At 40.1% G+C, this 15,952-nt stretch overlaps 1 protein-coding gene across 2 annotated transcripts in view; it reads right to left on the bottom strand.

Annotated features, from left to right (window-relative positions):
• Nucleotides 1–4,779: 4,779 nt before the first annotated feature.
• Nucleotides 4,780–15,952, bottom strand: part of MBIP (MAP3K12 binding inhibitory protein 1) — a 29,364-nt gene continuing 18,191 nt past the window's right edge. For both annotated transcript variants that reach the window (XM_056546275.1, XM_056546277.1), the window contains exons 9-10: nt 9,539–9,577; nt 4,780–5,785 (exon numbers count right to left, since the gene is read on the bottom strand). In XM_056546275.1, coding sequence (XP_056402250.1) covers nt 5,693–5,785; nt 9,539–9,577 — 132 coding nt within the window. In that variant the 3' untranslated portion in view covers nt 4,780–5,692. The remainder of the gene's footprint in view (nt 5,786–9,538; nt 9,578–15,952) is intronic.

The raw sequence follows: 15,952 nt of genomic DNA, 5'->3' as shown, positions 1-15,952 counted from the left end.
TGCAATATCTGAATCTGAAGTTAACAATGGCCAGTAACGTTGGAAAATCAATAGAATTTTGGAGTTTTGTAGGTCAAAAGTTCCAATACATCTTATAGTTTGTTTTCCTGTCTGGATAGGTTTGTCGGTAAGTAATTCTTGACGTGGTGTAGCTTTTGCACGTGCATATGCACGATGCAATACTTTTTTAGGATAGCCTCTGGCTGTGAAACGTCTGTACAATAAGTCACATTCTTGTTGAAAATCTTGTTTGTTGCTACAGTTGCTTTTTGCTCTTAAATATTGTCCAACTGGTATTCCCCTTTTCAGGGGTGTTGGATGGTAACTACGCCAGTTCAAAAAACTAATTGTTGAAGTTGGTTTGCGGTATATGTTAGTGGTGATTTATGGATATAGTGAGATCCAAAAAGTGAAAAAAAGATACATGAATTTCTGAGGTGAAGTGCATACCAATCGTGTTAGTGTTGGTGTTGAGTGTATGAACAAAAGTGTTAAAGTGCTCTTTAGTGCTATCCCAGAAAATTAAAATGTCGTCTATATAACGACCCCAAAAAAAATATATGTGACGTAAACTCAATAAGTGATTCTGAAAAAAACAATAGTGGCTTTTTGAGAGAGAATTAATCTGGAATCTAAGGCCATGTGTGTTTACAAAGCCCCCATGGTGCCAGAACAGTGGACCCCACATGTGACCCCATTTTGGAAACTACACCCCTCACAGAATGTAATAAGGGGTACAGTGAGCATTTATGCCTCACAGGTGTCTGACCGATTTTTTGAACAGTCGTCCGTAAAAATGAAAAATTTTATTTTTCATTGGCACAACCTACTGTTCCAAAGATCTGTCAAACGCCAATGGGGTGTAAATGCTCACTACACCCCTTATTAAATTCTGTGAGGGGTGTAGTTTCCAAAATGGGCTCACGTGTGTGGGTGGGGGGGTCCACTGTTCTGGAACCATAGGGGGGCTTTGTAAATGAACATGGCCCCCCGACTTCCATTCCAACCAAATTATCTCTCCAAAAGCCCAATGGCGCTGCTCTTCTGAGCATTGTAGTTCGCCCGCAGAGCACTTTACATCCACATATGGGGTATTTCCATACTCAGAAGAAATTGGGCTTTTTCTCCTATTACCCCTTGTGAAAATGAAAAAGTTGGGGTAACACCAGCATTTTATTGAAGATTTTTTTATTATTATTACATCCCAATTTAACGAAAGTTCGTCAATCACCTGTAGGGTGTTAAGGCTCACTGTACACCTTATTACGTTCCTTGAGGGGTGTAGTTTCCAAAATAGTATGCCATGTGTTTTTTTTTTTTACTGTTCTGGCATCAGAAGGGCTTCCTAAATGAGACATGCCCCCCAAAAACCATTTCAACAAAATTCGCTCTACAAAAGCCCAATGTCGCTCCTTCCCTTCTGAGCCCTCTAGTGCACAGATCACTTTACATCCACATATGAGGTATTTCCTTACTCAAGAGAAATGGGGTTACAAGTTTTGGGGGGCATTTTCTCCTATTACTCCTTGTGAAAATGAAAAGTTTGGGTAACACCAGCATTTTAGTGTTAAAAATCTAATTTTTCATTTTCACGTCCCACTATAAGGAAAGTTTGTCAATCACTTTTGGGGTGTTAAGGCTCATTGTACCCCTTGTTTGTTCCTTGAGGGGTGTAGTTTCCAAAATTGTATGCCATGTGTTTTTCTTTTTTTTACTGTTCTGGCATCATGGAGGCTTCCTAAATGGGACATGCCCTGCAAAAACCATTTCAGCTAAATTCGCTCTCCAAAAGGACATTGTCGCTCCTTCCCTTCTGAGCCCTCTAGTGCACCCACAGAGCACTTTACATCCACATATGAGGTATTTCCTTACTCAAGAGAAAATGGATTACAAGTTTTGGGGGGGCCTTTTTACCTTTTACTCCTTGTAAAAATGAAAACACCTAAAAGGGTTTAAACTTTTTGAATGTCATTTTGACTACTTTGAGGGGTGCAGTCTTCATAATGGGATCCATTGTAGGGGATTTCCAACATTAAGACCCTCAAATTCACTTCTAAACTCAACTAGTCCCTGAAAAATTCTGATTTTGAAATTTGTGGGAAAAATTGGAAAATTGCTGCTATACTTTGAAGCCCTCTGATGTCTTCAAAAAGTAAATCATGTCAACTTTATTATGCAAACATAAAGTTAACATATTGCATATGCAAATCAATATGTAATTTATTTGACGTGTCCCTTTTCCTTACAAGCAGAGAGCTTCAAAGTTCGAAATAAGCTAAATCTTCAAATTTTTCCTGAAATTTTTGCATTTTTCACCAAGAAATTATGCAAGTATCGACGTTAATTTACCACTAACATAGTAGAATATGTCACGAAAAACTATTTTGGAACCAAATTTATAAGTAAAAGCATCCCAAAGTTATTAATGCATAAAGTGATAGAGGTCAGATTTGCAAAACATGCTCCTGTCCTTAGGGTCATAATGGGCTCTGTCCCCAAGGGGTTAAGTCTGTACCAGCAGACCTTTAAGTTTTTGCCAAAAGAGAAAAAAAATAAATCATAGATGGGCTTCAGACAATGTCAAAGTAAGTTAGCCAATGCTTTGGTATATCAAGTAGGTCTCCAATGGTCTCCAAACTGTGGCTCTCAGATGCTGCAAAACTCCAACTCCAAGCATGCCCGGACAGCCAACGACATGCTAGGAGTTGTAGTTTTGCAATATCTGGAGCATTTGGTCTACAGCATTTGCAACCTGTTATTTATAGACCGTCATGAGTGAGACTCAGCTCTTGCGCAAGCACTTTCTGCTTCCAAAGCCAAGCTGTGTACCTCACAATCCGAAGTCATTAAAACATAATCCTTTGCCGACTAGCAGCTATATTGATTATGGCAACTAGACGATTACATAGAACTCATTGAAAGCCGGCAGATCTAGAAGTAATTACATTTTCATCTTGTAATGATCTAATTTCTCCATCTGTAAAGCACTGGGCAAGGCGGCATAAAGAAATTGGTTTTTAACAACGTCAATATACATCTGAAGAAATCCATGAATGCCGCGCTCGAGCCGCCGACTCTGGCATGCTGCTTTATGGGGTTCTTCTTAGAAAATAAAAAAAAAAGATGTTTGTTTTGCTTCATTTCGCCTGCGCGTATGTAAACACTCATTGATTTGTGGAGGTCGATACATGTGCTGTAAAGCTCGATTCTTTCATAGGAACGACTCACAGACTTCGGAGCAGCACACCTGGGGAGGCTTTACAACCAAAAGCCATTTAGAGCTAAAAATATTTAATTGTCGAATACATAGGTAGGGAGGGGAAAAAAAAAAGTTACCAGCAGATTAAAAGGTACCATCCGGAAGCTAAGAAAAAAAAAAAAAGGAACATTTCTTTTCCAGTTTAGGCTGTTGAATATCCTAATGGACTGATGAGAATGAATGCATCAAAAAAAAGTTGCTGATAGTGGCCCATTTTGTCGCATCACTGCATCCCCAACAAAAAAAAAACATCATTGCATACAGGAATGTTGTTGAGGCTGTGTCTGTCAGACTTTAACACCAAAGGGCATAACTATGGAGGTGCAGAGGTTGCAGTTACACACTGGTCAGTCTTAGGGCGTACTAGCAGCAGCATGGAAGACATTATAGAGCAGTACACAAAAGTATAAGCAGATGCCTTTAGATGCATGCAGGAAATACACTCAAACATATATTGTTGTCTACCTGATTCCTGGTGATATGACAGGGGAAAACGAGTTAAATCAAAATGACAAATCATAGGAGAATCAAGTTCTGGAAATATCAAGTTTTTCTGGGTGTTCGTACTAGGATTAGGATAAGTACCTCAACTGAGCTGGTATTGTGACCGCCTGCTCAATTATTACGAACGTGTCAGCAGTGTTCAAGAGAAACATAAATGTATGAGCTATGAATCACAAACCGCCTTGGAAAACATGGATACTAACCTATGTGTGGCAGAATACTAACAACATACTAATCACATGCAACATAGTATGTTGCACATAACAATACCTCTGAGAGAATATTGTAATGTGTAATATCTTTTAAGCTTTTAGCGATTGATATAAAAATAGTGTTTTGAAGTCTCAGTAATTGTCAGAGAGAATTTTTTGAAACACAGACGGAGCATAAATCAGTGCAAGTGTAAGCTGTGAAACACTTACTACAAGCTGCAACCTAGTCTTTCTTAAAGGGGTTATCCAGGAAAAAACTTTTTTCTATATCAACTGGCTCCAGAAACAAATTAGTAAATTACTTCTATTAAAAAAATCTTAATCCTTTCGGTACTTACGAGCTGCTGAAGTTGACTTGTTCTTTTCTGTCTAAGTGCTGTCTGATGACGTGTCTTGGGAACCGCCCAGTTTAGAAGCAAATCCCCAGAGCAAACCTCTTCTACTCTGTGCAGTTCCCGAGACAAGCAGAGATGTCAGCAGAGAGCACTGTTGCCAGACAGAACACAACAGCTCAACTTCAGCAGCTGATAATTATTGAAAGGATTTAGATTTTTTAATAGAGGTAATTTACAAATCTCTAACTTTCTGGAGCCAGTTGATAGAGAAAAAAAAAGTATTTTTTGCTGGAATACCCCTTTAAGCCACTTCCCCCTCCCCTCTCCATAGAATTTTAAGGAAAGCTGTAACACAGGGAGCCATCTGAAGACAGACTTGAGCTGTTTTGGAAGAGAGAATGAGGAGTTTAGATGACAGGTAAAAGCAGGAAGTCCACCGAATGCAGAGATATACACCATCAATACTAGCTAGTATCAAAGTAACGTTTTATTATTATTCTGACAACTGGCACAGAGAGAATGATTCCACTATTACACAACTTAGATAACAAGAAACTGCTATTTACAAAACACTTCTTTTAATAGTATGCAGAGGATCTACATAATCTGCAGATTTGGTATTTTCCAAAGTCTACGCCATTATATTTACACTTTTTTTTTCTGATTTAGGGTCTATTCACACGTACAGTATTCTGCGCAGATTTGATGCGCAGGATTTCAAGATGTGTTCAGTTTACATTGAAATCTGCAGCAGAAAATCCTGCACATCAAATCTGCACATAATACTGTAGGTGTGAATAGGCCATAAAGGGGTACTCTGGTGTAAGCCAATATTATCTTTTATTTATCACACTGTTGCTCCATATGTGCTTCTTGTTGCTGCAGCAAGAGTGGGCAGAGCTTCAACAGCAGCCCATGTGGGTAGAAGACTGGAAACCTGTGTTGCCACATATTCAGAAGTTGAAAAGCGCAATTCCCAAGTTTTAGGCTCGCTCAATCTTTAGCTCCAGCATGGGAAGACGCAGGCCATGCTGGGCGATACAGTCGCCGAGGCATTTGTACCAGACTCAGCAAACTCAGCTAAGCGTGGCACGACTGCCTTGGCAACTGTATCCCCCAGCGTGGCCAGCGTCTCCCAATGCTGGAGCTGAAGACTGCACGGGCCTAAAACTAAGGACTGGCACTTTAAGATCATCCTCTGGAGAGGATAAATACTGACCATGACAGTGTTTATAGCCTCCTGGCAGCTGCACTGTCATGTAAACATAGCAAGAAAAAGAAGACCATATATAAATACTAATTTACAATAGTAACTTCCCCAATATCTACGCTAGATACTTCTACAGCTAGAGTAGACAATATCCACAGCAAAATCCATAGGACTACATCTTTTCCAACGACTCCATGTTTGCTTTTTTGTAGAGGGACTGCCTGAGAGCGTTTATTTTTTGGTCAAGTTCCATCAATGAGTAGCTCTAAAAAACAGAATATAAATATAACAATCTAACCAGAAGTATGCATATGCTTTCTATTTAGGTTTATTATTTTATATATTAATTATTTATGACATTTTTGCCTAGTAACATTGGATCCATGTTGATACATATTACAACAGATCCCATTGTTTGCTTTTGGGTCAGCTAAGGTTTTAGTGAGCAGATACAACTAGTCTGCCAGTGGCAATAGACTTAAATTGCTTTAATTGCTTAAAAGGGGTACTCCGCCCCTAGCCATCTTATCCCCTATCCAAAGCCTGCGGCACCCAGGCTTTTGGTGCACGGAGAGAACTTTGCTCTGTTCCAGATGACTGGTGATGCGGGGCAGAGGCTGGTGATGTCACATCCACGCCACACACCCTCAATGCAAGTCTATGGGAGGGGGCATGGTGGCCGTCATGCCCCCTCCCATAGATTTGCATTGAGGGGGTGTGGCCATGACGTCACGAGCCTCTGGTGCTGCACCAGACGCTCTAAACGAACACCGATGCAGCAGGGAGATCGTGGGGGGGTCCCGTCCCCTGACCACACTAATCACCAAGAAATCTCGTATCCACAGAAGATGTAACTTTTCATCTTGGGATAGCCTCATTAAAAGATTTTGTGAAGCTGCACACACAGTGCGGTAGGGCTTCACAAGCCTATTCTAACCAAATCTATGATAATAAAGTAGACTGCTGTTTAGTCAACAATAAACAGCTTTGTAATCCTTCCGGGAGTCAGCTGGACAGTTGGGGCCCAGGGTCCACACCACGTCTCTTCACTTACTTCACGCTGTTGATTGATAGACGGTATGAATGTAGAAGAAGTACACAGGGCTGCTGCAGGCAGGCAAGCACTGTGTGTGTGAATCAACAAAGGGACGTAGCCAATGCAGCTTCACAAGCCTATTCTGGGTGAGTTGCATTTTAAGAATGTGCTGCTATATATATATTATATATATATATATATATATATATATATATATATGTGTATGTTACATAAGCACAGAAATTATTTGCCATTGATTACATCCAGTAGGGTTTTTAAAAGGGGTACTCCGGTGGAAAACTTTGTTTTTATATCAACTGGTGCCAGAAAGTTAAACAGATTTGTAAATTACTTCTATAAAAAAATCTTAATCCTTCCAGTACTTATTAGCTGCTGAATACTACAGGGGAAATTATTTTCTTTTTGGAATACAGAGCTCTCTGCTGAATCACAAGCACAGTGCTCTCTGCTGACACATCTGTCCATTTTAAGAACTGTCCAAAGTAGGAGAAAATTCACAAAGCAAACATATGCTGCTCCGCACAGTTCCTAAAATGGACAGAGATGTCAGCAGTGAGCACTGTGGTCATGATGTCAGCAGAGAGCTCTGTGCTCGTGATGCCAGCAGAGAGCACTGTGTTCCAAAAATAAAAGAATTTCTTCTGTAGTATTCAGCAGCTACTAAGTACTGGAAGGATTAAGATTTTTTTTTTATAGAAGAAATTTACAAATCTGTTTAACTTTCTGGCACCAGTTGATTTAAAAAAATAAAGTTTTTTTCCGATCAGCTGGGACGCAGGCGGAGGTCTCCTTACCTGACTCCGCGGCGCCCGATCGTCGATTGATTGCTCCAAGCCTGAGCTACAGGCTTGAGCAATCAAGCCCCTATCTGACTGATCGTGCAAAGCTATGGCTTTGCAGGGATCAGCATAGGAGATCAGTGTGTGCAGTGCTATAGGTCCCTATGGGAGCTATAGCCCTGCCAAAAAAAAAAAAAAAGTGAAAAAAAGTTAAAGGTCATTTAACCCCTTCCCTAATAAAAGTTTGAATCACCCCCCTTTTCCTATAAAAAAAAAAAAAAAAAACTGTAAATAAAAATAAATAAAAAGCAATCAAAAAGTCTAAACAACACAAAAATGGAACCGATAAAAACTTCAGAACACGGCGCAAAAAATGAGCCCTCATACAGCCCTGTATGCAGAAAAATAAAAAAGTTACAGGGGTCAGAAGATGACAATGTTAAACGTATAAATTTTCCTGCATGTAGTTATGATTTTTTCCAGAAGTGTGACAATATCCAACCTATATAAGTAGGGTATCATTTTAACCGTATGGACCTACAGAATAATGATAAGGTGTTATTGTTACCCAAAAATGCACTGCGTAGAAACGGAAGCACCCAAAAGTTACAAAATGAAATTTTTTCTTCAATTTTGTCGCACAATTATTTTTTTTTTCCGTTTCGCTGTGGATTTTTTGGCAAAATGACTAATGGCACTGTAAAGTAGAATTGGTGGTGCAAAAAATAAGCCATCATATGGATTTTTAGGTGCAAAATTTAAAGCGTTATGATTTTTAGAAGGTGATGAGGAAAAAATGAAAATGCAAAAACGGAAAAATGCTGAGTACTTAAGGGGTTAACCCCTTAAGGACGCAGGACGTAAATGTACGTCCTGGTGAGGTGGTACTTAACACACCAGGACGTACATTTACGTCCCGTGCATAACCGCGGGCATCGAAGCGATGCCCGTGTCATGCGCGGCTGATCCCGGCTGCTGATCGCAGCCAGGGACCCGCCGGCAATGGCCGACGCCCGCAATCTCGCGGGCGTCCACCATTAAGCCCTCAGGTGCCGGGATCAATACAGATCCCGGCATCTGCGGCAGTGCGCGATTTGAATAAATGATCGGATCGCCCGCAGCGCTGCTGCGGGGATCCGATCATTCATAACGCCGCATGGAGGTCCCCTCTCCTTCCTCCGTCCGGCTCCCGGCGTCTCCTGCTCTGGTCTGTGATCGAGCAGACCAGAGCAGAAGATCACCGAAAACACTGATCTGTTCTATGTCCTATACATAGAACAGATCGGTATTAACAATCATGGTATTGCTATGAATAGTCCCCTATGGGGACTATTCAACTGTAAAAAAAAAAAAATGCAAAAAAATGTAAAAGTAAAAAAAAAAGTGAAAAATCCCCTCCCCCAATAAAAAAGTAAAACGTCCGTTTTTTCCTATTTTACCCCCAAAAAGCGTAAAAAAATTTTTTTATAGACATATTTGGTATCGCCACGTGCGTTAATGTCCGAACTATTAAAATAAAATGTTAATGATCCCGTACGGTGAACGGCGTGAACGAAAAAAAAAAAAAAGTCCAAAATTCCTACTTTTTTAATACATTTTATTTAAAAAAAATTATAAAAAATGTATTATAAGTTTTTTATATGCAAATGTGGTATCAAAAAAAAGTACAGATCATGGCACAAAAAATGATCCCCCATACCGCCGCTTATACGGAAAAATAAAAAAGTTAGAGGTCATCAAAATAAAGGGATTATAAACGTACTAATTTGGTTAAAAAGTTTGTGATTTTTTTTAAGCGCAACAATAATATAAATGTAATAATGGGCATCATTTTAATCGTATTGACCCTCAGAATAAAGAACACACGTCATTTTTACCATGAATTATACGACGTGAAAACGAAACCTTCCTAAATTAGCAAAATTGCGTTTTTCGTTTTAATTTCCCCACAAAAATAGTGTTTTTTGGTTGCGCCATACATTTTATGATATAATGAGTGATGTCATTACAAAAGGACAACTGGTCATGCAAAAAAACAAGCCCTCATACTAGTCTGTGGATGAAAATATAAAAGTTATTATTTTTAGAAGGCGAGGAGGAAAAAATGAAAACGTAAAAATTAAATTGTCGGAGTCCTTAAGGCCAAAAGGGGCTGAGTCCTTAAGGGGGTTAATATACGTACCTGTGAAGTCTGGATTTTTCTTCGCTTATTGGACATCTCCTACAATGCAGAAGAAAAAAAATTTATAGAAAGTTAATTGCTCACCAGAAATGTTTTTTGGTTTTTTTTCTCTCTCACGACAGCATCATGAGAAAGGTAATTTTCTCCCTTGGGGCAGGACTTCTGGCCATACATATAGCCGTCCCTCTGTCTCCCCAGTGGATTCCCCAGAGAACTGTTATTTTGACTAGATAACCAGGGACTATGTTTGGGCCATTTCCCTGTACATATACATTTACTTTGCAGAATTCAAATGTGTGGTCTGCTGAACCTTTAGTTCCAGCAAATTAAACATATCTGTGCTGGTAATGGACTGAGTATAGTCACTGGTTGACTATATTCAGTCCATTAAAGTCAAATGACCTCCTGACAGCATGCAACAGTACACGTTGGCAACCTTGGATGTCAGCACCTACCCAGAATGTACTGTCAAAAACATGATGTGAACAACCTAAAAGTGATTATATACACATAAAATAAAATATTTGTGCCATCATGAATTTCTGGAATAAATCAATTAAATAAAAACCACAGCAAAAGCGAACAAAAACAGGTTTGTTTTTTTTCTGTCATTATTATATTAGGTTTTCTTAAAGAAGTAGTGTTTAATGGAGGATCTGTTCACTATCCTGACCTGACTGTGCTAGTTAATACGTGCTTTGTTATTTTCAGGTGGCATTTCATGTCTGTTGTCCTGAATGGTGGGGGTCCTAGTGGTCAGACCAACACCAATCAGCTTATCCCCTATCTTAGGCTATGGACACCTTTGCACCAAATTTAATTAATAATTTTAATGTTTATTAATAATTTACTTCCTGAATACTAACTTGAACAACTTTCTATATAGTCTTTATTAAAATGTTTCTATCATTTAGCTGCTGCACTGCTTAAGATTAAATAAAAGCATGAGACGGACATTCTCGCATTATTAGAAACAGTATTAGGGAAGAGTGTTACACATCAGGGGACAAGGGAGAGAATCTGTAATGGACAGGTCCCACAGGCTGATGATAAGAAGGTAGGCAAACAAAAAATGATTTTATATGGGAGAATCAAATGGGCCGTGTACATGTGTGGGAAGAAAACAGAGCATCCACAGCAAAATGTAGAGGATGTAAAAGAAAAACTAAGCAAAGCAAGAAGTAAAAATGCTTTCAAAGTGTCCACAGCCTTTAAGGAAAGAAATCTTTATTTTTTTATATGTTAATGAGAATTCCTCCATTTTTCTGAGTCTTTGAGCCAAGTTATAATACTATGTAATAAGCTTCTATTACTTCAATGTGCCACTTTGTCCTGTTTTCATGCACAGGACCTTTGTGAAATTTAACTGTTGTCTCTGACTTTTCCCAGCATTCCATGTGCCCAGAGACAATAGGTCACTTGGTCTTCAGGGGGCATGGTTACCTTGCAGTAGGTGGGTGTATAGCATTATTTCAGCCAATCCCTTTATCCTACTATCCACTGCAGAATAGCCAGGCTCCCTGGAGACCATGTGATTTGTGACATATTGTCTCTGGCCACATGGAAAGGTCAAGGATCACAAAAATAAAAAGACTTGCACTAAAGCACTTCCAGTTGAGGTCCCGTAGGCGGGACAAAACGGCGCACGGTGGTACTAGAAGCATATTCTAACTTGGCATATTATAATATTTATTTATATTATACTAGATGCATATTATAACTTGGCATATTATATTCATTTATTATATTAGAAGCATATTATAACTTGGCATATTATATTAGAAGCATATTATAACTTGGCATATTATATTCTTACATTTATTAATATATTTTATTTATTAATTATTTATTTAATTTATATTATATAACATTTATTTTATTTATTTAATAAATAAATATAATAAATAAAATATTATAATATGAATTTAAGTAAATCATTTAAGCATATTAAAGCATATAATCATATTAGATTATAACTTGGCATATTATATGTATTATTTTATTGATATTTCATATTATATCATATCAGGCATCATGTGCTCAAAAAAGGTAATATATAGTATATTACACTGTATTACAACTTGGCATCATGGGCTCAAAGATGAAGAAAAAAAAAAATAATAATCTACCGTCTACCGCTAGACTGCACGGAGGCCATGTCTATGGAAGCGCCGATGATTGACGAGTGCTGGACTCTGGTCTCTTCGGAGCTCCCATAGAGACCAATGGAGCGCGTGCCATCTACCGCACCCACTCCTCAGATAACATGTAAATAGATAAATGGGTTACAAGGATACCCTAAGAACAAATATAGTCACCTAGAAATTAAATTAGAATATAGAGTTTTCCAAAAGAGAAAAAGTAGGTGCTTAAAACTTAACTTTTACTACAGATAATTATTTAAAATACACCAACACAGTCTTAACGTGGATACCAAAATATATAAACAAAATATTAATAATAACACTGTCTACCTAAGACTAGGGATACCACTAATCCGCAATTCGGCGGTTCATGTGTAGGTATCACTGTAATGATTAACCAAACCCCAAGGCAGAAGCCCGGGGTGAAAAACCCCTTTTAGAATCAACCCTTCAGGGTTGATTCTAAAAGGGGTTTTTCACCCCGGGCTTCAGCCTTGGGGTTTGGTTAATCATTAGTTAAGGGCCCCTTACTGCCCTACGGTCATTTAGGTAAATAGGTATCACTGTAGTAACAAAATATGGATTCAATCCACAAATGTATTATTCATTATTCTCCACATTGTTACTCAAAAGGTTCAAAACTATTTGTACACATTGTTAGTATACACATGACCCAGGGTTAGATTCATACATATACATCATGTGGATAATCCCCAGCCCCGACGCGTTTCTGCGGGTGTCTATGTGCCCCAAAATAGTATGGCACCCGCTTCCTCAGGGGAAATTTATAGGGAGAAACATCTTATAGCAACAGACATTTTTTTTGTTAGTTAGTGTTGCTCTTGTGTAACAACGAAGAAATAAAAAAGAGGAGAATTCCACAAACAATGTATTCTGACAAGTGGACACCTCATTGCAACCTCAGAACACTCTCAACCGTGGGCCTGTTCTGGAGATCGTGGCGGGTCCCAGCAGTCGGACCTCCCGCAATCAGCTACTTATCGCCAATCCTGTGCATAGGGGATAAGTTAATTTAGGCTGCAGTACCCCTTTAACACCTTTATTTTTCTTTTGCATATATTTTTAAAGATATAGACGGTGAGAATAGGATCTAAAGTGGTTACTAATGAATAAAATATAAATAAAATATATGATAAAATAAACCGTTACTTTGTTTGGAAACCTGCTGAGGCGTAGTACTTAGGAGAACATGGCTGGAGGTGTATGGCCAAGTATTGATATTCAGTGAAGCACATTCAATTTCGAAGTCAGAAAATATGGCATAAATGAGTTGGACGCGGCAAAGACTCTCAGAGGGCAGAATGACAAAAAAAAATTATATAAAGCACATTAGAATAAATCTGAATCGTATTTCTTAATTCGTAGGTTTGCTTGTCTACAATCCGATAACGTATGTGAATACACATATGATTATAGGACTCCAACTAAATAGCACACTACAACAACTAACAATTTCTCGACGTATCTTCGGTGTCTGCCGGCAGCAGCAGGAGTCAGAACATCACGTCCCAGCGGCACACAGTAATGTGGAAGCAATTTAACGCCGGGAATGATTGCACTTTTAGGGATAAAAAGAAACGTTAATGCATTAAAGGGGAACTGCATAAAACCGCACAAGAGCCTTCGTATGAAGAAAGATTTTTTGTGTAGATCAGTGTTTCCCAACCAGGGTGCCTCCAGCTGTTGAAAAACTACAACTCCCAGCATGCCCGGACAGCCGTTGGCTGTCCGGGCATGCTGGGAGATGTAGTTTTGCAACAGCTGGAGGCACCCTGGTTGGGAAACCCTAAAAGAGACTATAAACATTTCTTTCTATTTTAGTGTGAGTTTTCTATTAATACAGTTTTGTGAGGTTTTTTCACAGAATTTTTTTTAAAGACTACATTCGCACTACAACTACGATACGCGGCTGCGGTAGATTTAAAAACCAGCCGCTGTCCTATCCCCGTTGGATAGGCCTAGGGGATAAGATGTTTTCCAGCGGAGTACCCCTTTAACCCCTTAAGGACTCAGCGCATTTTGACCTTAAGGACTAAGACCGTTTTATTTTTAAGTTTTCGTTTTTTCCTCCTCCCCTTCAAAAAATCATAACTCTTTTATATTTTCATCCACAGACTAGTATGAGGGCTTGTTTTTTGCGCGACCAGTTGTCCGTTGTAATGCCATCACTCACTTTACCATAAAATGTATGCCGCAACCAAAAAAAAAAATTATTTGTGTGGGTAAATTAAAAAGAAAACCGCAATTTAGCAAATTGTGGAAGGTTTTGTTTTCACGCTGTACAATTTATGGTAGAAATGACACTTTTCTATTACTGTTGCACTTAAAAAAAAAAAAAAAAAAAAAACGCTAACTTTTTAACCAACTTACCGTATATACTCGAGTATAAGCCGACCCGAGTATAAGCCGAGACCCCTAATTTCAACCCAAAATCCCAGGAAAAGTTATTGACTCGAGTATAAGCCTAGGGTGGGAAATACCTCATCCCCCCCCTGTCATCATCCAGACCCGTCATTAACATCCTCATCATCATCCCCTTGTCATCATCCCACACATCCCCCCTTCATCATCCCCTTATCATCCCACACATCCCCCCTTCATCATCCCCTTATCATCCCACACATCCCCCCTTCATCATCCCCTTGTCATCATCCCACACATCCCCCCTTCATCATCCCCTTGTCATCATCCCACACATCCCCCCTTCATCATCCCCTTATCATCCCGCACATCCCCCCTTCATCATCCCCTTATCATCCCACACCCCCCCCCTTCATCATCCCCACACCCCCCCCTTCATCATCCTCTTCTCATCATTCGCCCTCAGTGGTCTTCAACCTGCGGACCTCCAGAGGTTTCAAAACTACAACTCCCAGCAAGCCCGGGCAGCCATCGGCTGTCCGGGCTTGCTGGGAGTTGTAGTTTTGAAACCTCCGGAGGTCCGCAGGTTGAAGACCACTGCGGCCTTCAACATCATCCAGCCCCCCTCTCACCCCCTTTAGTTCTGAGTACTCACCTCCGCTCGGCGCTGGTCCGGTCCTGCAGGGCTGTCCGGAGAGGAGGTGGTCCGGTGGGGAGGTGGTCCGGGCTGCTATCTTCACCGGGGGCGCCTCTTCTCCGCGCTTTTGGCCCGGAATAGAGCCGTTGCCTTGACAATGACGCAGAATTACGTTGGCAATGAACGCACCTCTGCGTCGTTGTCACGGCAACGTGACTATTCTGAGGCCGGGCCCGAAGCGCTTAGAAGAGGCCTCCCCGGTGAAGATAGCAGCCCGGAACCAGTATCCCACCGGACCACCTCCTCACCGGACAGTCCTGCAGGACCGGACCAGCGCCGAGCGGAGGTGAGTACTCAGAACTAAAGGGGGTGAGAGGGGGCTGGATGATGTTGAAGGCCGCAGTGGTCTTCAACCTGCGGACCTCCGGAGGTTTCAAAACTACAACTCCCAGCAAGCCCGGACAGCCGATGGCTGCCCGGGCTTGCTGGGAGTTGTAGTTTTGAAACCTCTGGAGGTCCGCAGGTTGAAGACCACTGCGGGTGGGGGAGTTCACTCGAGTATAAGCCGAGGGGGGTGTTTTCAGCACGAAAAATCGTGCTGAAAAACTCGGCCTATACTCGAGTATATACGGTAGTACGTTTAAAATCCCCCTATTTTGAAGACCTATAACTTTTTCCTTTTTCCGTATAAGCGGTGGTATGAGGGCTAATTTTTTGCGCCGTGATCTGTACTTTTTATGAATACCATATTTGCTTCTACAAAACTTTACATTTTTTATAAATTTTTTTTGGAATAAAATGTTATAAAAAAGCAGCTATTTTGGACTTTTTTTTTCTTTTTTTTTTTACGTTCACGCCGTTCACCATACGGGATCATTTACATTTTACAAGTTCGGATATTTACGCACGCGGCGATACCAAATATGTATATAAAAATTTTTTTTTTTTTTTTTTTTTTTTTTTTTCACACTTTTTGGGGGTAAAATAGGGAAAATGGGACAATTTACATTTTTATTGGGGGAGGGGGTTTTTCAAATTTTTTTACTTTTATTTTTACACTCTTATAGTCCCCATAGGGGACTATTTATAGCAACCATTCGATTGCTAATGCTGTTCAGTGCTATGTATAGGACACAGCACTGATCAGTATTATCGGTGATCTTCTGCCCTGGTCTGCAGGAAAGGCAGATCAGAGCAGAAGACTCCCGGAAGGCAGCGGAGCCAGGTGAGGGGACCTCCATCTGCCGTGCA

The sequence above is a fragment of the Hyla sarda genome, chromosome 11 (genome assembly GCF_029499605.1).
Source record: "Hyla sarda isolate aHylSar1 chromosome 11, aHylSar1.hap1, whole genome shotgun sequence".
Lineage (NCBI taxonomy): Eukaryota > Metazoa > Chordata > Amphibia > Anura > Hylidae > Hyla > Hyla sarda.
This window is presented reverse-complemented; position numbering and strand designations above follow the sequence as displayed.